Genomic DNA, 21,512 nt, shown 5'->3' with positions numbered 1-21,512 from the left:
TTGTTAAAGGGGAATTCATCCTTTGCTGTTTCACCTTTTGGCCTGAACTTTATTCTAGTTCCATTATTCTCTCTTATATGGTACATTCAGTTGAAAGCATTCTAAATGATACTGTCATTGGCTCCTGTTACGTCATGTGCCCATTCCTGACCATTCCTAGTGGGAACTCAGATCGATGTGTGATTGGCCTCAGCCTAGATGCCCCAGTTCACTTCTTCTATGAACTGGGTTCATCCCACCTGATGACATGGACTGAGCCTAGAGGAGAAAGAATAGCTACTGGGAAATTAGGGTATGGTTTATATAAAACAGTGAAATAGATACTGTGAAGCAAAAATCCCAGGTGTCCAGTTCTTCATTCTTTTGGATGTGACTTTTATTGTCCAGTGGCTTTAAATTCTTCGTACAGGGAGTAGGGACTGTGTAGTTAGTTACCTGGTCTGGTAGCCCAGCATATATAACTTTGGAAGTGTTTTAGATCAAAGGTAGATCTGCTCTGCTATGGACTCACCTCAATAGTTTATGGATCCTTTTCCTCGGTTGGGGCCTCATATCATCAGCCATTTCAAGGTCATGGCAAAGGAAAACGTGTCATGGCCAAGAAAGACAAAGCTTTGAGTTTCTAGATAATCCAGTGCTCTCTAACTGATACCAGGAAACATGGCAGCTAATGAAGCCTCACGTATCATCCTATGCCAGGCCCCATGGTTTTCTGGCCGCATCTCTCTTATCTCCGGCAGTTCTGTTGGTGTTATGGCTCTCAGAGTCAGCCTGGTATCCTGAACAGTGGGGCCTTAGGTCAGTCTGCATTGGGTGATCTCAATTCTGCAGTTGGCTCGAATTCCATCTGTCAAGAAGCTTTCACAGTCAGACATTTGATAGTGGAACAGTGGGTCCACCAGGATTTCCTACGTATCTGGAAAGAGGAGCAACCCTGGAGACCTGACATGCTCTATGAAAATTAGGGGTTAGTTTTTGCTATTCCCAGTTAGTCTCTGGGAACTAATGTAGTTCAATGTTTGAGGATTGGGAAAAAAAAAAAAAACATAAAGAAGAATTTCTCTCTTTTTCATTATGAACTTAAGTAACTTCAAGAGAATCTAATCAACTTTAAACTATTTACTTCCCTCCAAAGTAATTTCCTCTGTCAATGCACAGACATACATTTTCACTGAGTTATAATTAGTGTGAACATACTTGTTTTTGTTTAAGAAAGGTTTTCTTTACCTTGGCATTCAGATTTGTTTTCATAGGCGAAGAAAATACTGAGCATGAGAAGGAACCTTCGCTGGAGAGTTGGGAGGATTATATGGGGTCATATTATCCCACAGTTAAAGAGACCTTCAAGGACCCCCAATCCCCCCTGTATCTCTGATGACCACACTTCCAGACTAACAAACTCCCTGGAGAAACTTTCCCATGGAAGGGCCTCCCCAGATCTTACTTCACAGCCTCAAAGATGGACTTTCCCTCCTAAAGGAAGAATGAAACCCCATCCTCTGGGTCTGCTAGGGTGTATTTGTCTGCCATCAGCCTACACCCTTGTCCCATTTTACTTGATTGTGGGGTTATCTAAAATTTAGATTCTAAACTGTTTCCCATGTAGGAAAAGAGTGGAAATCACTCCACTCTGGGACAGTCCTCCCTACCAGTCCCCTCAAATGTCTTTTTTTTTTTTTAAGTGTAATCACACACCAATAGTTTCCAATTTATCAAAGCATAAATTTGCCAGTTCTTTTTCCTAAGTCAAGGAAGTAGCTGAAGTTAGGTTTAATTAAAACCAGCAACTATTTGTACAGCTGTCCTGGGTTCATGGCTGGTAAAAGGATTTAGCTTCAAACTCTGCTGCCTAAGTCCTTCGGGAGTTTCACAAAAAAACATTGAGGCTCCTCATCTAGGCAGTGCCAAGCCCTTGCTTCCCCAGTTGCTATGCAAGCAGGCCGGGCTGCGCCCTGACGCAACTTTGCCTTCGGCAGTCAGGCCTTCCCAGCACAAGGGGCCTGAGGATACACAGTCTCTTTCTTCTGTGTGGGGGACAGGGGCCTTGAAGGCTGCTCCACGAAGTCCCTGAAAATTCCCCTAGGGCTCTGAAAGGGCGGGAAGGGGATCAAGCACCGTCTTGGTTTCGTGAGCTTTCCTCTGGTCCTGCACACTTTTCGTTTCCCGGTGGGTCTTTAACTCGTGCACCCCCATCGCAGCCCCCAAAGGGTCTCAGGTAGGCCTCCTTCAAAGGAGATGGGGCGGGGTAGCCCTAGATGGATGCCTCCGCACAAAGCGGCAGGTTGTGCCAGCAAAGCCCTGGAGAGGAGGCGGAACCGGCGCGCGGCTTCTGGCCGGTTTTCAAGTGCACGGGGGGAGCAGGACTTCAGGCAGTCTGGAGTCGGAACAAGCCCAATCGGACTCGAACCGAATGCTGGGGCCAGCGCGGGTCGCTGACCGCGGGCGCGGGGCGGGGCCGGCCCCACATGCCGAGAGGCTGGGAGGCGGAGGAGCCGCGGACTGGGAAAATGACCCCAGCGACCCCACGCGCCCCCGCCTCCATCGCTTGAGGATGCACCTGCCCGGGTGGGGCGCAACGAGCCGGCGGCGAGGGCGAGGACCAGCCCCGCGCCCTTAGAGGCCTCCACCGGCCAAGAGATGGTGGCTCTGCACACCCTTCAGCTGCAGCAGCAGGAGTGGGGCTCGGGGGACCGTCCGGGCGCCCCCGGGAATCCGCATGACCTAGACCACGTGCCCACCGCCCCAGCGTGTCGCTCAGGCCCAGGGCTGGCAGGGCCCAGGCGAGGGCGCGAAGAGGAGGGCGGGAGCCGGGGGATCAGGAATCTGGGGTCCTAGGGAGCAGGCGAGCTCCCCCGAGGTGGAAGCTGTGCGAGGCGCCGAAGGGGGCGCGGAACTGCTGGGCTTCCCCGGGGGCCGCGAGCCCTGCACCCTGGCTGGCGACGCGCAGCCCGCTGGCCCTCGGAGCTGGTCAGAGTGGAGCAGACAGACGCTCCTGGGCCCCCTCCAGCAGGAGCGGTCCTTCCCATCCGCCTGAAGGTGAGCCTGGCCTCCGGCATCCGTTCCCCTGCGGCGGTGCAGGGTGGAGAGGGGGGTTGGCGGCCACGAGGCTGGGCCACAGGATCCAGAGTGGAGCCTCCCGCAGTGATCCAGCCCTCGGAGTGGGAAGGAGGAAGATGGTGCCCGGAGGAGTGGGCAATCGGTGCCCACCTGACTGCAGCACCGAGACACGGAAAGCCTTTACCAAAACCTTCCTCTGGGACCCCTCCCTCGCTCACATGAATCAGCTTCCAGCTCCAGTGCGAGGCCCTTTTCACACATGCAGCTTCTGGGCGGGGAGGACCGCTCCGCCTGCTCTCCTTCCAAATTAACAACCGCTCCCCTATAGCCTCAAATACATGTATTCCGTTCCCTCTGCCGTTTGTATGACGAAATCACCTACAGGTATTTGAAGTTCCTTCACACTTATGAATCGCAGTTATTTTTGCATAAATCCAATTCCCCACAGAGCTCGGGGGCCTTACAGAGTCAACCTAAATTCTCATAAAGTAGCACCAGAGAGGCGTGGGTGCCTGGTGTTGAAGCGTGAATACTCAGGCTAAATTCCTGCTAAGTCGCGCTGCTCGTATTTGAAGGGCACAGGTTTCCTCTTAAGGTACCAAACTTTGGTAGCCAATTTAGGCAGAGAGCAGAGTGCCCTGCCTCCTAGGCTGCGTGGGAGGGGGGAAATCTGGGGTCTGGGATCCAGTCTTGGCCTTGCTGTTAACTCTCCTAATTTGTTTAAGGTCACAGATCACTTTTAGACCCTCTGGCCTTCCAATTTTGATCCCTAATATTGCTTCATTCATTCTCTGGGGAGTCTAGTGGAGGGACATGGGGGAGAGGTGATGAAGAAAGGACATTTCTCAAGAGCTGCTGTTCTTGCTCTACAAGCCAATGTTTGGAAAACATTGATATATATTAGGTTGAACTTTATACTCTTAGAAGATTGATTTAAAATCAAATATAATAAAGCATAGCATATATCCGAATAAATATTGTCACCCTAAACTAGGGTTTCTCAACTTTCACACTGCTGACGTTTTGGGCAGGATGATTCTTTGTGTGTGTGTATGGTTGGGGGGGGGGGTGGTCCTGGGCATCCTCTGCCTCTACCCAGTAGATGCCAGCAGCATACCCTCCCCACCAGTGGACAGAACCAAATATTGCTGAAGTGTGTGTGCTGGGAGGGAAAACGAGATCACCTCCAGGTGCAAATCACTGCTTCATTTTAAAAAGCTTTTAAAAACGAAGCTGCATTTCACCAATGCTCTTGAGGCAGGATGCACCTTTTTTGGTACCACTGAGAAATAATAATAATAATAAAAATCCTACCAATTCAACTGTGACACACTATCAAATATAAGACATATCCTCACTTCAGAGATTTTTGAAATGTGAAAAAACATGCATCTTAGAATTAATGAAACAGAAAGTACTCTGTCATGCCAGGAACCTACACAGGGCACAGATGGGTTGACAAAAGGAAAAGCTGAGTGATCAGTTTTACATTAGGTGATCCAGGAAGGCTTCTTGGAGGAGGTAACCTTTTTTTTTTTTTTAAAAGAATGTTTATTCTCCAAGCATTAAAGGGAAAAAACATTTCTGAGGAGCTGTGGGATTTCAGACCCAGAAGCAATGAAAGGACCTAGGGCTTTGGGGGAACTAAAATTAATTCAGTATGGCAGAAGGCAAAAAAAAAAAAAAAAAAAAAGGGTGCTGGAGAGTTAGGTGGGGTCAGATGCAAAAGGCCTCTGGGTCATGCTGAAGGCCTTGGATTATCTTGCAGGCAAAAAGGCAGCTGTTGAAATGACTGAAGCGAGGACCCTGGTAAATCACAGAGGCAAGGTCAGGCCAGAAAAGCATTGTCAGAGGACCTGACCCAGCTTAATAGAAGGCCGCCCTCTGCTCTGGACTACAGCTCATGCCACTTGAGGTTAACACAGCTGCCACTTCTACTTGGTAATCCTTTTAACCCTCTCTACTTGACTTTTTGTTCCAAACATTTTCCACTCTCTGCAAACTTTCTTCATCCAAACCCCAGCCCTCTCACTCCTTTTCTGAGAAAATTGAGGCCATCTGACAAAAATATCTTTCATTTTACCTAAAAGATTTCATTTCCAATTATCTCCTTTCTTGCCGCTAATAAAGAAAATACTGTGTGGTTCCCGCCCTTGCCCACCCCCCAAATAAATTCTTTCTCTTAAGTGCTAGAGCAAATCTTTACTCTACCCCTGGACTTTTTTCTTTCAATTCTTTCCTCTCACTTTGTATTTTCCAGTACGTTCCCTCTGCCAGTTCCCTTAATCCATAAATACGCTCAAATCTTCCCTCACTCACCCAACCCCTGGAGTCCTGGTCCCTTTCTTCTCCATCGCAAGCAAACAAGCAGACTTCTGGGTGCATGGCTGCCAGTGTGTTTAGATGCATCCAGAGTCCTCGTTAGGAACAAGGGATCTCAGCTTGCTTGCAAACAGGACTCTGCTGTTCAACTTCAGGGGAATGATGAGTTTCAGGGCTCCTGAGAACAGCCAATACTTTCAGAAGACAGAGAAGTGGTTTCTCTGGATGATTTGTCTCCTGGCTAGCATCTTGAAATTTTGCTTGGTTTACTGTTAGGAGAGAAGGCAGTATCTCAGTTTGGATTGTAGGGTAACGATTACAAAGCACTTAGACTCAAGGATATAGCAGTCTGTCTTTCTGGGGGCGGGGGCTAGTTATACAGACTTGGCATCATCATTACTAGTGTTGACTCAAGTGATTTGGGTGCGTGTCTTCTATATTTTTAAATTGAGACCATGCAGGTTGATTTTATACACAAAATGGCTTCAGGAGGATTTGTGCTAAAGGAAACAACACTTGTGTGTCACTTAAAAGTGTGTGGAAATTTCCCCAACATCAGATCCCTCCCACAGTGTTACCTGCCACAGAGAGGAGGAAGATGAACAGCATAGAGATCTGGTCCCATGGAGCATTTCAAACGTGCTCTCTGCTTCCTGCTACAGACTCTTGGCCAAGTCATTTAGCCTTCTGGTGCTTCAGTCTCCTTACCTGTAATGTGGGAACAGTGGTATTTGACCTATAAAGGTTATTGAGATAATGCATATAAAGTCTTAGCTACTGGCTGCTCATGGTAAACTGCAATACTTTTGAACTTTTATTAGTATTAATATTAAGAGACTGATGCCTCAATCTTCTTCAGTAGACTTTATTGACTATTATAGTTCATTCTTGATACTGATGGATCTGACTTATAAACTCTGTATTTACTTTTCTGAGGTTGTTGACAAAAACAGTTCGAATAACCCAAAAACATTTCCAGGAAGTGAGTTTCCAGAGGTCAGCATTAGCCCATGGCCAATGACTGACTTAGAGATGTGACCACCAGGTGATTCGCCTATCAAACCACCAGAATTAAGGGACTGAAATTTCCCGGCATGACAGGAGAGAAACCCTCACCACAATATTAATACATATCCTTAAAGTAGTTTACTGTTTTCTTAAAGAAGCCAACACTTCATATTCCTTTTGAGTATTTTGTTGTTGTTTAGTCACTAAGTCATGTCCAACTCTTTGCAACCCTATGGATGTATAGTCCACCAGGCTCCTCTGTCCATGGGATTCTCCAGGGAAGAATACTGGAGTGGGTTGCCATTTCCTCCCCTGGGGGGATTTTCCTGATCCAGGGAACGAACCTGCATCTCCTGCATTGGCAGGTGGATTCTTTACTTGCTGAGCCACCAGGGAAGAAATCATCAAACTCATGCGAAACAAAACAGAACAAAACAAAACATGAAATGAGTCTGTACATGATGGATGAAAAAATGCTTAACAAAACTGAGTCTTGTTAAATTTGGTGGAGAAGATGGAGTTAACCAGTTTGATAAAAATTTACTATGGGAGGAAACTGAGGTGCAGAGGAATTTAGAGCTTTGCTCAAGAAGTAGAACCCCATGATTCAAACGTGGCTTTGTCTGACTCTTTCCATTGATACCAGTCACAGTGCTGGACTTGCCTGGTGGCTCAGATGATAAAGCATCTGCCTACAATGTGAGAGACCTGGGTTCAATCCCTGGGTCAGGAAGATCTCCTGAAGAAGGAAATGGCAACCCACTCTAGTATTCTTGCCTGGAAAATCCCATGGATGGAGGAGCCTGGTAGGCAGTTCATGGGGTCGCAGAGTCAGACACGACTGAGCGACTTCACTTTCACTTTGCTGGCTCATGCGTGTGTGGTGAACATCACACTGAAATCAAGTACATGAGCGTGCACAGTTGAGAGGGCATGGTCGTACCTGCTGCGCGTCTGCACACTGCTTGGGTCACAACAGTCAAGCTGTAACCTGAGTATCTTAGCTTGGGTTGCCATAACCAAATGCCTCAGACTGGGTGGCTTAAACTATAGCCATTTATTTTCTCACTGTTCTGGAGGTTGGGAAGTCTAAGAGCAAGTTTGGTTTCTAGGACGTTTCTCTTCCTGGCTTGTAGATGGCCACCTTCTCCCTGTGTCCTCATGAGGTCTTTCCTCTGTGCACAGAGCGAGATATCTCGTTATGTCTCTTCCTATTCTTGTAAGGATACTAATCCTACTGGATTAGGGGTATGACCTAATTTAACTTTAATTATCTTCCTAAAGATCCTATCTCTGAATAGAGTCCAACTGCAAGTTAGTTTTTCAACATATGAATTTTGGTGAAATACAATTCAGTCCATAACACTGAATGACTTGTGTTTCCTTAAATCATGGTCACCTTTGTTGTTGTTGTTTAGTCACTAAGTCGTGTCTGACTCTTTGCAACCCCATGGACTGTATAGCCCACCAGACTCCTCTGTCTGTAGGATTCTCCAGGCGAGAATACCAGAGTGGGCTGCCGTTTCCTTCTCCAGGGGATCTTCCCAGACCAGGGATCGAACCTGTGTTTCCTGCATTGCAGGAGGATTCTTTACCACTGAGCCGCTAGGGAAGTTCTCATGGTTACCTTACATAGTGACAAAAAGCCCAGATAAATGTGGGAAATCATTATCAAACTAGTAATACTAGCAAAGAGGCTTTAATACTGCCCATCCAAAGGGAGCATAGAAACGTGTGGAGCACCAGAAGGAAGCCAGTCTAGGATTTTAAAAACTGCCAAAAGTGACCAACCCATAGAGACCATTAACTCAGCCAATCATGAAATCAGTCTGATTGAGTTTTGTCTATCTTCCTTTGATAGTTGAAGACATTTATGGTTTCCAAGAGTTCTGTTCTGAAGCAAGTTTCATGGAAATTATGGCTGATGCCAGCTTTTGGAGGCAGAAAAACTTCCCTGTCTGCCTTTGCTCACTTGCCTATGAGCTCAACTTGCCTATGAATTCAACTAACTAATTCTGGTACCAATAATTTCATCACGTTCAGTGGTCTGAGCTGGTTTTCTCATTCCACAGAGCAAGAGTAGTGGTTGTAAAACCGTTGGCTTTGGCTTCACAGTCATTGCTAAGGCTCTTTGCAAATTCCAAGTGTGAATATTGAGTTACTCAGAGGAAGACATTGATGAATACTTTTTTCCCCCATAAATATTGGTTAATAAAGCCAGTTTCTGCAAATTTGAGAATGGCGTCTTTACAAATTTCTAATATTCCTATTGAATAAGTAAATTCTCATGGTTATATTATTAGTAGCATTGGCCAGGGGAGTGCTCTTTATTTGGGACAAAATTGCATGTTTATGTTAGGAAAAGGCTCAGTAACAACCCTAGAAGTAGCTTTGTTGTGGTTTTGTCTTTCCTTATAAGGTGAATGATATGAAAACCAGGATGTAAAATCTTTCCGAAATCAACATTTGGGGAAAGATATTGCAAGATGGCTCTAAAACAAAACTAAATACTTAAATGTGTCATGTCTTGTGGAAATGCTGCTGTGCTTTATTTTACAATTTTGGGGTTTGCCTCGTGAGAGCACTTGAATCGAGTGCTTGTATCCATCACAAAGTGCTTTTCACTGGACTTTTCTAATGAAAATGGTACCGTACCCAAAGCAAATGCATAAGGAACCATAGTTACTTGTGAGCATTTACACTGGGTACACCACAAGTAAAAATGTTTAATTTCCTGTGGACGATAGACTTTTTATGGTGACTGGCAGATACCATGGTTCTTCATTGGGTGTTTTATTAATACGTAGTTGCATATCTATTTGAGACTGACCTTGAGTTTAGGCCACTGGTGACTGTTCTGGGCCCTGTGAATTTGTGATTTAAAGCCAGATACCAATGAACGAAGAGCAGCTGGGGCAATTTGTAGTATACCGTTCCTGACAGTGTGGTTTTCATAACATCCCTCTAAAACAGAGAAACGACAGTCCCATTTTTTGTGCATATCCAGTGTGGAGTACTCTGATGGGTCCAGGGGAGTGACCTGTGTTCCCCTGTAGGGCCAGCCCCTGGGCAGCTTTAGTGGAGAGTGGTCTGCTGTCCAGGCCAAAGTTCACTAAGGTCAGGCCTTATCACAGAGAGCTGGGAAAAGCTCTTTCATTAATACTCTTTGCAGAGGATGCTAGGCATTGGGGAGAACGGGAGGGAAAATGTGAGAAGAAACAAGTTTGTGGAGACCATTATAAGAGCAAGTAGCTCAAGACAGGACTGTTTTGGAAAGAACCAACTTATTTTAAAGCCAGAGGTGAATGGAATATGAATTGATTTATAGTTTGTGAAGATCTAGACATGATTTTGAAGGTGATGTGGTGGGGTGGGGGGTAAAAAAATACCTTCTTTGTGTATTGTTTAAAAGTTATCTGTATTATAGAACCTATAAAGTCATTTTTTATTTGCGACTTTATTATCCATTGGTGTTGGTTTCAGAAAACAAGCTTTGAAACTGACTCCTGTTGCCAGATTCTTTTTGCTTTCAAGCCTTTGGTTTTGATGGGAGTGTTTATTTTCAGTAAAAAGCTAAAAAGGAGCTTAGCTTTTCTTCCCTTTTTGGACTTTGCAGGTGCATTTTCAGTTGTTCAAAGGTTCCAGACGTGTGCATTCCTAATAAACGCAGTGTGTGATGCAGAAAAGCACACGTGGGGTGGATTTTGTAAGAGACCTCCCTGACACTGGGTAGGAGAGAACAGAGCGGAGGAAGGGAGAGCTCTGGCTAGGAGGTCTCTGATTAGCTAGGAGTTGGCTTTACATGGGCCGTGGAAGCTTCCATGCCTTGAATCCCTTCCAGATAACCAAGCCGCCTCAATGCGTTGCAGAGAAGAGCAGGACCAATGGGACAGTCTTCAGTTTGGATATGATCACTGCCAATTTGAGCTTCTTAACGCTTAGTTAACCTTAAGAAAAACACCATGAATATAGCCAGGAAAGAAACATGAAACAATTCACAAGCAGACATTTTTTTCCTCCCTTAGAGCTAGTTGGGTGCTCTTAGCTGGCTTGCATGGTGTTTCTGTTCACCCCACAGTGGCATCTGCAGCTCTGTCCCTCCCGTTCCCTCGTCCGTCTCCTGCACTGGGTGCCGAGCTCTGCCCTCTGTCACCCTGGCATCTGGCCCAGTTTCTGATTTGGGGTGAGTCTTTGATGAACACTTGAGTTTTGAGAGAGAGGTAAATTTCAGCTCTGCCACTTACTTGCTGTGCAATTTAGGGATGTCATTTAATTTCTCCAAGCAGCATTTCTTTTCATCTCTAATTCCTGGATGATAGTGAGGGCTGAGTGAAATATAGTGTATAAGAAGCCTTGCTTGGAGCCTGGCGCCTAATAGCTGCTCAGGCTTATAGGCTTGACCAGTGTTCTTCAAATGCTGGTGTGCCATGCTCAGAAGTTCCAGGGACTTGACTGGCATTCAAGGCTTTCTGCACCAGCTTATTCTGAATAGGTAACACGATGCTCTGTTGTTTCTTCAGACTGATCCCCTCCCAGTGCCAGGCTCAACTTGGCTCCAGGTTTTCGCTGGTATTGAATTGAGCAGGACCCTACAGTCCTTGCCTCCACCGCACACCAACCCCCGACCTTCGCTTGCCTTTCGTCTATGGAAAATTTTAGTCAAAGAACAAGTTTAATCAGAGAAATGAAAAACACGGCCACAAACAAAAAAACAGTCAAAGGAGACTAGATAATAATAATGTAGTTATTAACAATAGCCAAGGACCTTTAGTTCTTTCTCAAGGGCTATAGATAATATTCTGAGCCATATCCTGTGAGCTGTCTCATAAATACTAAAACACAAGGTGGAGAAGTTAACTAGATGATGACCAGACTGTACTCAGGACATGAGCTGCCACAATTCTGAGAACTGACTGCAAAGAAATGGGAACAAGTGGACCCTGGAACTGAAGAATAACTGTACCTAGATAACCAACATAATGCTGGCCAGACCACTGATGATCACTTTGAAGATGACTGTCAGAGCTGACTGTGTTGTTTCTGCATAGAGCCCCCTCCCCACTTCTGTCTATAAAAGCTCCTGTCCACTGGTTGCCAATGCGGGGGTAGGGGGTAGGGGGGTGGAGGGGGGAGCTGACCTTTGGACAAATGTCTGCCAGCCTCCCCACCCCAGTTGCTGGCGTCTGAAATAAAGCAAACTTTCCTTCCCATCATTCAGGCCTGCCTGTTTATTGGCTTTTGAGCAGTGAGCAGCCGGACCACACACCTTTCAGTAACAGTATCATTCATTCTAATTCTGGGCCATCTCTTTCTTCTATGAGTCAAACACTGCTTTCCCCGACACCATCTCTCTTATAGCAACTGTACAGTCCTTCTCACCTACCATTTCGCTGATGCCTTATCCAAATTTCCACTCCCTTCTACAAAGGCTGGCAGTAACCTGATAGTCTCAACCACTATTTTTTTTTTAATTATAGTAGAAAAAGAAAAGTGAAATTTACTGTTTTAAGGGTAGTGTTAAGTACATTCACATTTTTGTTCGGACAGTGTCCATAACTTTTTCATCTTGCGCATCTTGCAAATTTTGGGCAACCACACATCAGGTGTGCTATTGAAAGCATTCCCCCACAGAATGAACTGTGTGCAATGTTTAGATCATGAGTCTATAAATGTCTGTTCTTCTGTAGGATTGGGTTTTTATGTTTTGTTTTGTTTTTTTTTTTTTACCATATCCCTCACTCATCACATTTCACTGGACATAGGGAGATATGCTGTATGTGTGTGATTCCTTCTATTAAGTTACAAGCTCTTTAGAGGTCAGGTGCCATGTCTTATTGCCTTTTTTCCAGTATAGTAATAAGTCATGTATTAGAGGCTAGGTACACATTTGAAATAAATTTAATAGATTTATTATCAGACAAAACAGACTGAGGCCATTGTCCCAGTAGATTAGTTGAGTCATGAGAGATTATCTCAACTCATTTTAAAATATAAGTGCTGGCCATCGATTTGGACCACTGTAGCAATCAATACATTTCATATCCAAAACCTGAGATTCCACAAGGCTTTAGACGTTCCAAAACCTGCTTTTAGATTGCTCAGCCACCATCGTGTTCTAATTCTGGCAAAACGCTCAAAGCACCGTGTAGGATATTACATCACTTCTGGAAGCATCTGGGACTTGCTAAATAAAAGCTGCTGGGAGGATGCCCTCTGTCATTGAGTGGAAAGCACTGTAAGTGAAATCATCACCAATATTGATCATGTGAGTTTCTACTGAAAACCCATGTGCCATTTAATATGCTGTTGCTTTAAGGCTGTCACTAGCGGCCCTTACCTTCTGCAGTAGAGGTTGGGTTGGAGGTCACGGTTGTTGGATCCATAGCTGGCCTTCAGACCTTCCAGAAAGGAAGGGAAGCAATCACCTGTTTTATTTTTCCCTTCCTTGGCTTAAGAGTCCCATGGAAAGCCTATTCCTATTAATTTGTTTTCTTTGACTGTTAATATATTTGAGAAAGGATTAAATGGAAATACTGTACTAAAATAGTAAAGTAAAGAGACTTTGCAAAGATCGCCAGAGATCTGAAGTTTACCTAGGGCCTCAGGGACCAGTATAGCTCGGCAGTGGAATTTTATTGTATGTATAATTTTCCCCAAAGATGCCTTCTTTGATTCTTTACAGTAAATGTGAAATTGGCTTCAGATTTTCAGCCTACAAATATGTTTTTAAAGGCATTTTAATCTTCTCTGGGTGATGAATGCCTTTGCAGACTGGCTAATAGGCACACATCAGCACACATTTTGGTGGTTTCTTCTATTTTAAATTTCCTTTTGCGTGTTGTCTTTGATCCTTCCACTTTGTACTTAGAGTTGGATTACTTCTATAAAGCAAGTGGACAATTTCCCTTGATGTGGATCTTGGGAAAGCAGTCCAGAGTCATTTTTTCCCTCTGCTTTCTCATTTCCAAGCAACATGCTCCAGCAAAATAGGTTACTCCAAAACCTGTGGGACAGATTATCTACGGGGCCCCTTGATACCTTCTGAGCAGAAATAAATAAGCAACACACAAAGACAGGGAAAGAAGAATGCTTTAAGGAGAAAACCACTCTAGAAGGGTGGTAACCTGTGAATACTCACGTAAGGTAATTGTGGTGTGTTAGCTCATACGGAGTCCTGCTACTGTTGTTTGCTGAATTGAATGAATGGATGTTTGTTTTGTTTCCTAGAGAATGTTTTCTAGTAAACACTTTGCCAGAAACCCAGGTTCTTCTCACCCAACTGAGAGAGTTTTTATTACGGAGAAGAATAGCTTCCCTTTCTACACAGAATTAGAAAAAAAACCAGCGCCTCGTCAAACTTTGTTCAACTTTTAGTTTTTTTTTTTATTATCTGTTTTTCTTAAGTTATTGCCTTGAATCCTTAGCTCATGGATTTTCATTGGTTAGGTGGTTATTTTTACTTCTATAAGCATTTAAGTCTATGCTTTTATCATCAGAGTTACATCCCACAAATTGTAATATGGTATTTCCATAATTGTTCAGTACGGAAAGGAGTAAATCAAGGCTATATATTATCACCCTGCTTATTTAACTTTTATGCAGAGTACATCACGCTAATTGCTGGGCTAGATGACTCACAGGTTGGAATCAAGATTGCCAGAAGAAATATCAACAACCTCAGATATGCAGATGATACCACTATAATGGCAGGAAGCAATGAGGAACTAAACTGCCTCTTGATAAAGGTGAAAGAGCAGAGTGAAAAAGCTGCTTAAAACTCAACATTCAAAAAACCAAGATCATGGCATCCAGTCCCATCATCACTTCATGACAAATAGATGGGGAAACAATGGAAACAGTGACAGACTATTTTCTTTGGCTCCAAAATCACTGTAGATGGTGACTGCAGCCATGAAATTAGAAGACACTTGCTCCTTGGAAGAAAAGCTATGACCAACCTAGACAGCATATTAAAAAGCAGAGACATTACTTTGCCAACAAAGGTCCATCTAGTCAAAACTATGGTTTTTCCAGTAATCACATACAGTTGTGAGAGCTGAACTATAAAGGAGGCTGAGCACCGAAGAAGTGATGTTTTGAACTGTGGTGCTGGAGAAGACTCTTGAGAGTCCCTTAGACAGCAAGGAGATCAAACCAGTCAACCTTAAAGGAAATCAACACTGAATATTCATTGGAAGGACTGACGCTGAAGCTTCAACATTTTGGCCATCGATGTGAAGAGCCAATTCAATGGAAAAGACCCTGATGCTGGGAAAGACTGAGGGCAAGAGGAGAAGTGGGCAACAGAGGATGAGATGGCTGGATGGCATCACTGACACAATGCATGTGAGTTTGTGCAAGACTCTGGGAGGTAGTGAAGGACAGGGAAGCCTGGCATGCTGAAGTTCATGGGGTTGCAAAGAGTTGGACAGGACTTAGCAACTGAAGAACAACAACAGAGCATTTCAAGTTTCAATTATTTTTTTCATTGACCCATGAGTTATTTAGAAGTGGATTTTTAACTCATACTTGTTTGGGGAAGGTTATCTATATTATTGGTTTCTCATTTATTTCCTTTCTGATTTGAATGATATAAACTTTTATACTGAGATTTGTTTTGTGGCATTACCGTAAAGTCATAGGGCTTCCCTCATAGCTCAACTGGTAAAGAATCTGCCTGTAATGCAGGAGACTCTAGTTCAATTCCTGGATTGAGAAGATCCCTTGGAGAAGGGAAAGGCTACCCACTCCAGTATTCTGGCCTGGAGAATTCCATGGATTATATAGTCCATGGGGTCGCAAAGAGTTGGACATGACTGAGCGACTTTCACTTTAATCTTTCATAATTAACCCATAGATGTTTGAGAATAATGTATATTTGCCTGTCTCCATTAGGCCAAGCTTATGATTAGAAAAGATTTTCAATCTTTTCTCTCTAGGCTGATTGTCCTGTTGTCTGATCAGTTTCTGAGAAAGACGAATTAAAATTAGTCTTTATCTGTGGATTGAGTGTAAATTGAGGTTATCATATTAGATACACACAAGTACAAAACTGTCTTCTTGGGCAATAGTTCATGGTGCAGTTTATTTTATCCCTAAAAATGATTTGTCTGGATTTATTTTGACTTGGCTTGATATATATTTAGTATTCATTTACTTTCAATCTTGGATGTTTTTAGTTTTAAATGTTTTGCTTTTAGCATTTGGATAAAATTTGAATATCCAACCTGGGAACCACTGTATTTCAAAAAGTGACTTATTTGGTGCTTTTTCATTTGGAGTGTAGCTGATTTGCAATGTTGTGCCAATCTCTGCTTTATAACAAAGTCACTCAGTTCTATACATATAGACATTCTTTTCTATATTCTTTTCCATTATGGCTTATCACAGGATATTGAATACAGTTCCCTGTGCTGTGCAGTAGGACCTTGTTGTTTATCCATCCTATATATAACGGTTTGCATCTACCAACCCCAAACTCCCAGACTGTCATTCTACCCTGCCGCCCACAACCCTGGCAACCACAAGTCTCTTCCCTATGTCTGAGTCTGTTTCTGTTTTGGAGACAGGTTTATTTGTGCCACATTTTAGATTTCTATTCATCTTGCTTTATGTTTGAATCATTTTTCTCTCCATTTTTACCTTCTATCAGTAGGATCAATAAAGTTTTGATATATCTTTTCCCTCTGCTGGTTCTGAAATATGATGTACTATTTCTATACTTGATAAAAAGTTGTATACCACAGAAAGTTTCCCATGGACAGAAACTCCAGCACTGTCATCTTGCAGACATTGTTTGCAGACATTGTCGAAGTCCACTGCAGCGACAGGAAAGGGCCTCAAAGCCTGCGGTCCTTTACTAGGTCTGGGAAGGGGCAGCTGAACACTTCTGCTCCGTCCTGCGTGACACCACTTTTCTGGCCTCGTATTTCTCTCCTTTTAACAATGATCCTTACATTTCTCACAGGCATACTTAACAAGCCTAAAATTGATCACCTTTGTCACTTTTGTCTTCAACGATGCAATGCCTTAGAACGCCACTGCATCCTACATGTGACTGTACCTCAGAGTTTTACAACCATCTTGCTTTAGTGAACCCCAAGTTAGTTGTTAAAATTTTTTTTTTATTAACCAAATCTTTAGATTTATGCTGTGTTTTTAAGTTTCTTTGTTCACTATTGCTTCTTACATCTCTTTCTTTGAATTTCTTCTTTCTGAATTATATCTTTAAGAAGATCTGACAGTGAAAGTCTACTGTGATTATTCTTTTTGTGCTTTGAAATGAATGCATGTTTATTTTGCCTTGATGTTTAAATGGTAGTTCAGTGGAATTAAAAAAAAAATCTTGGTTGACAGTAATTTGAGGATATTATTCTATTCTGTTATCTTCAACTGTTGTGGCTTAGAAGGTGGCTGGAAGTTAGCTGTTTGGTTATCCAGATTGAGTGCCATCTTTTTCCTATATGGTTGCTTTTACCTATGTGGTTTCTTTTCTTATATGGTTGTTTTACCTTAATGAGTTTAGATTTGGATCTCATTTAACTTTTTCTGCTCAAAGCTTGTTTCATTTCCTGAATCTTAGGATTCACATTTTGAATCAATTTGGGATAATTTTTTATCCATTATTCTCTTTGACTACTTCTTCTCTCTTGTTCTTTCTTATCTCTCCTGAAAATGTATTTGTCATACTTTGTCATTCTGTTGTCCATGTCAGTTAACTTCTCATATTTCCCATGTCTTTATTTTGCATTCTGGATAATTTTCTCAAACTTATCATTCACTTTACTAATCTTCTCCCCAGCTGTGTTTATTAATGTGTTTCCCATTGAGTTTCTCAATTTGTCGTGATAGTTGTCATCTCCAGAAGTGGGATTAGGTTCTTTTTCAAGCTTGTTTTTTCTTGGGAGTTTTTTTCCAACTTTTTTCTTTTATATCTTTAACCATGATACATATATTTTATAATTTATACCTGAAATTCTTGGAGTCTAATTCTGCCCTGCATTATATATACTATATCAGGGTGGACTATACTTTAAATTTCATATTCTAAGTTTGTCTTCAACAGACTTTCTGGCAGTACTATTGTGGGGCATGGGTTGCGAACAGGTTTCTGTGGAATTGGCTTTTGTTTGCTTTTGCCATGTGTCCATGGTTATTTCAGACCAGTTGGATTTTTAAATTAACTTCTTGGCATGAGTGTTCTAAGAACATGTATATGGTATGAAGGGCAACTACAAGCTGGAACTACTGTATAGTACAGGTCCGCTGTTGCACATTCACAAGACAACTTTACCTTCTACCCCAAGCCCAGCTCAAGAGAGACCAACTTTCTCTTCTTGATAGGTATTGGCACGCAGCTAAAGTAAGTCACCTTTCTTTTATTCTTGGCCCTTGGAAATTTCCATTACACTCTTGCAAGCTCAGAAAGGATGTTTGTTCTACTGCTTAGAATTTAGTAGCAAGGCCTTTTGGGGAAACTGTATGTGCCAAGTGACAGAACCAGAAGTCTGGGGGGAGTCATTTTCATGTATATTTGAATCTTGAAGGATAGGGTTAGAGGTGCTGGCCCTCCAAGCAGTCAGAAATCTGTGTATGATTTTATAGCTGGCCCTCCAGCTCCAAGGTTCCAAATCCATGGATTCAACTAACTGGGGATAGTGTGAAAGTGTTAGTTGCTCAGCCATGTCCGACTCTTTGCAGCCCCGTGGACTGTGGCCTGCCAGGCTTCTCTGTCCATGGAATTCTCCAGGCAAGAATACTGGAGTGGGTAGCCATTCCCTTCTCCAGAGGCCCTTTCTGACCCAGGGTTGAATCCGGATCTCCTGCATTGCAGGCAGATTTTTACCGTCTCAGCCTCTAGTACTATAGTTCATATTTACTGGAAAAAATCTGTATATAAATGCACCTGTGCGGTTCAATCTTGTGCTGTTTGAGTCAACTGTATTTAAAATAAAACATATAGTCAACATTATCTCTGATGTGGAATAATTTCAGTGTACCATTTAAATGCAATGGATTTTAGAATGTGAAATATTTGAAAATTAAAGATCTATTTAATTAGTTCATCCTTTATTTATTTATTTTAGGTGTTTTTTTTTTTTAGTTCATCCTTTAAAACTACCTGTGAACTCTTTCTAAATTTGCATCAAACATTTCATGGGACCATGTTCATTAAATACCAAATCCTGTTTTGGGATCTTGAAGACAGTAATTATGGAATAAAAGGAACAGAGTCTATCTGTGTATTCATCAAAGCTCTTTTAAGAACAAATAAAGAGAAATTCACTCCAGTATTCTTGCCTGGAGAATCCCACGGACAAAGGAGCCTGGCAGGCTACAGTCCAGAGGGTTGCAAAGAGTTGGACATGACTAAAGCAACTTAGCACGCATGAGAAATTCAACTCCAAATGGCTTAAGCAGAAAGAAATATTTATTGATTCAGATAGCTAAAAAATCCTGGGATTTATTGTCCAAGCACAGCTAGATTGACATGCTCAGAAAATGTAATTGAAGTCAGTCTCTTTTAATCTCTTGTTTCTCCTTTTTTTTTTTTTTTTTAATGTGTTGGCTTTACTTTCATTTGAATTCTCTCCTTATGGTGGCAAGATGTTTTCCAACAGCTCCAGTTAAATAGAACTTCTCTTTCCCAGTTGAGTAAACCTCCTGGGACTGTGGCTTATTGACCCACCTTAGGTCATCTGCCCATCCCTGGTCAATCGAAGTGGCTGAGGGATGATGTGCTCTGATTGACCTTGCCCCTGGAATTGTGGAGTAGGGTCAGCTTTGGTCAAACTACGTGGGCTGAGAATGGAGGAGAATGATGATCTGAGAGGAAAATTGACATTCTGTCATCACAAAAGATGGGAGTGAAAACTGTCCTCCATAACCTAATTGCTTGTTTGTGTTTGCTCTTCACTTCAGGACAGTGTTGAGTTTAGGAACATCTGCAGTCATTTGGCTCTACAAACTGAAGGACAGCAGTTTGACAGAGATTTGAATGCTGCCCATCAGTGTTTGAAAACAATAGTCAAGAAGCTGATTCGGTCACTTGCTAATCTTCCTTCTGATGCCCACATTGTAACCTGTGCTTCCTGGAGACAGATCTTACAGAATCTCCCTGACATATGAGTGTTGAAGATGCTGGAATTAAAACCACAGTGAGCACTGCTTAAGAATTGGATACCTTAAGTTCCTGAGTAAATCAGCAGACAGTGGATGCTTTTATTCCAGTGAGGAGACACTTGATAGCATACATAGCAGTCTGACCAGAGGCATTTGTGCCCTTTGGAATTACAGCTTGTTGGTGAAAAATTGTTAAAGCAGTAGTTCATATTTTTAAGTGTGCTGACACATTTGCTGACTTTTTGATTGAAATACATTCCATTTTGTGGAACTAATTAGATTATATATGTATATGCATTTATGAATCTATATTAAATATTAACTTTAATTGAAAGACACCTTTAATCTATATTCATATTAACGTAGGCCTGTGAGGTTCAGTGGGGTTTCCCTGATGGCTCAGTGGTAAAGAATCCGCCTGCAGTGCAGGAGACGCAAGAGGCACGGGTTCGATCCCTGGGTCAGGAAGATCCCTGGAGAAGGAAATGGCAACCCACTCCAGTATTCTTGCCCAAGACAAGGACAGAGGAGCCTGGCAGGCTATAGTCCATGGGGGCCCAAAGAGTTGGACATGACTGAAGTGACTGAGCACATAAGGGGTTTAATATAGTTATTTGTATGATTAAAGCTCCATGGTTCTTAACATTATTTTGAATAAATGGAATGTTTGATAATTGATATGTCCTACTTACTGAACACTTCATTTTATGTTATGAAAATGATCTTTGAATGTTGTAGGACTACAAACACATGTGTCAGTAATTGAGTTCCAAACCTGGCATTAATAATTTGCTGTCAGGCAGGGGAGAGCTGCTTCTAAACCTTGTGCTTTCATATACTTGTTTCTAAATTTGAAATGATAATGAGTTATGAAGTACCAAGACTGTATAATACGTAAATACAAAGTACAGTATTATTAAAGTCTCATGTGAGAACATCTAGCTCCTCGTGCTCTTTCTAAACACGCCCATTGAAGTAGGAAATTCTTGTGCAAAAAAGGAGGGAGTGGATATACTAGCAAATTTCCCTAAACATTTCCCTAGGAAAAGAGAGTGACCTTCTTTGCGACAACAACGATCTGTACATACTTTGTTGTTGCTGTTTAGTCGCTAAATGGTGTCCGACTCTTTGCGACCCCATGGACTGTAGCCCGCCAGGCTCCTCTGTCCATGGGATTCCCCAGGCAAGAATACTGGAGTGGGCTGCCATTTCCTTCTCCAGGGATCGAACCAGCATCTCCTGCTTGGCAGGCAGATTCTTCACCATTGAGTCATCTGGGAAGCCTCCTGCATGTGCTTAGGGAAAACTAAGTTTCCTGTTGTTTAATGATGACTGTGTTGAGAACAAACGTAAATTGAAATGCTGCTTTTCTCTTCAAGTTTTAGCAGAAATGGCTTTAGATTAAAAAAGAAAAGAAGAGTATAATGTATACATGTAACTTATTTTCTGAAGGAATTGTAAACTGGTTTTGTATGGTAAGACTATATCTAGCTCCTCTGCCCGTGGTATTTCTCAGGCAAGAATACTGGAGTGGGCTGTCATTTCCTTTTCCAGGGGATCTTCCCTACCCAGGGATCGAACCTGGGTCTCCCTGCATTGCTGGCAGATTCTTTACTGTCTGAGCCACTTAGGGAAGCCCCATTTAAATAATTAGGTGATAATAACAATCAGAGCCTTCACAGGGTGAGCTGCCAGTTGACATCTGGATTTTGGACTCCTCGTCCCCAGAACTGTGAGAATAAAGTTTTGCTGTGTTAAAGCACCCAGTTTGTAATAACGTGTTGCCGCAGTCTTAAGAAATGAACACACCTGTGTTTCCTCACTGGCATATAAGCTTCGGGGTGTTGTGCATGGCGATGTCTCCAGTGCCGCACAGGCCTGGTACAGAGCAGCCGCCCCATAAACGACGAATGAAGACATACGAGTCACGCGGTTAGTCCTCTCGGCTGCTTTGTTTGTTCTTTCATTTGTTTATCTTTTATGGGGGAATTTGATTTCTCCAG

The 21,512-nt window shown here is 42.7% G+C and overlaps 1 protein-coding gene across 1 annotated transcript; it reads left to right on the top strand.

The window, feature by feature from the left end:
- Window positions 1-2,259: 2,259 nt before the first annotated feature.
- DLEU7 (deleted in lymphocytic leukemia 7) lies at window positions 2,260-19,647 on the top strand. The gene is given in 5 exon segments (XM_070471808.1): window positions 2,260-2,379; window positions 2,518-2,832; window positions 2,834-3,015; window positions 7,524-7,635; window positions 19,309-19,647. Coding segments are annotated over 5 exon segments (936 nt in total). The 3' UTR covers window positions 19,516-19,647.
- Window positions 19,648-21,512: the final 1,865 nt, after the last annotated feature.

This window comes from Odocoileus virginianus, chromosome 8 (genome assembly GCF_023699985.2).
Source record: "Odocoileus virginianus isolate 20LAN1187 ecotype Illinois chromosome 8, Ovbor_1.2, whole genome shotgun sequence".
In the NCBI taxonomy this organism is placed as follows: Eukaryota; Metazoa; Chordata; class Mammalia; order Artiodactyla; family Cervidae; genus Odocoileus; species Odocoileus virginianus.
This window is presented reverse-complemented; position numbering and strand designations above follow the sequence as displayed.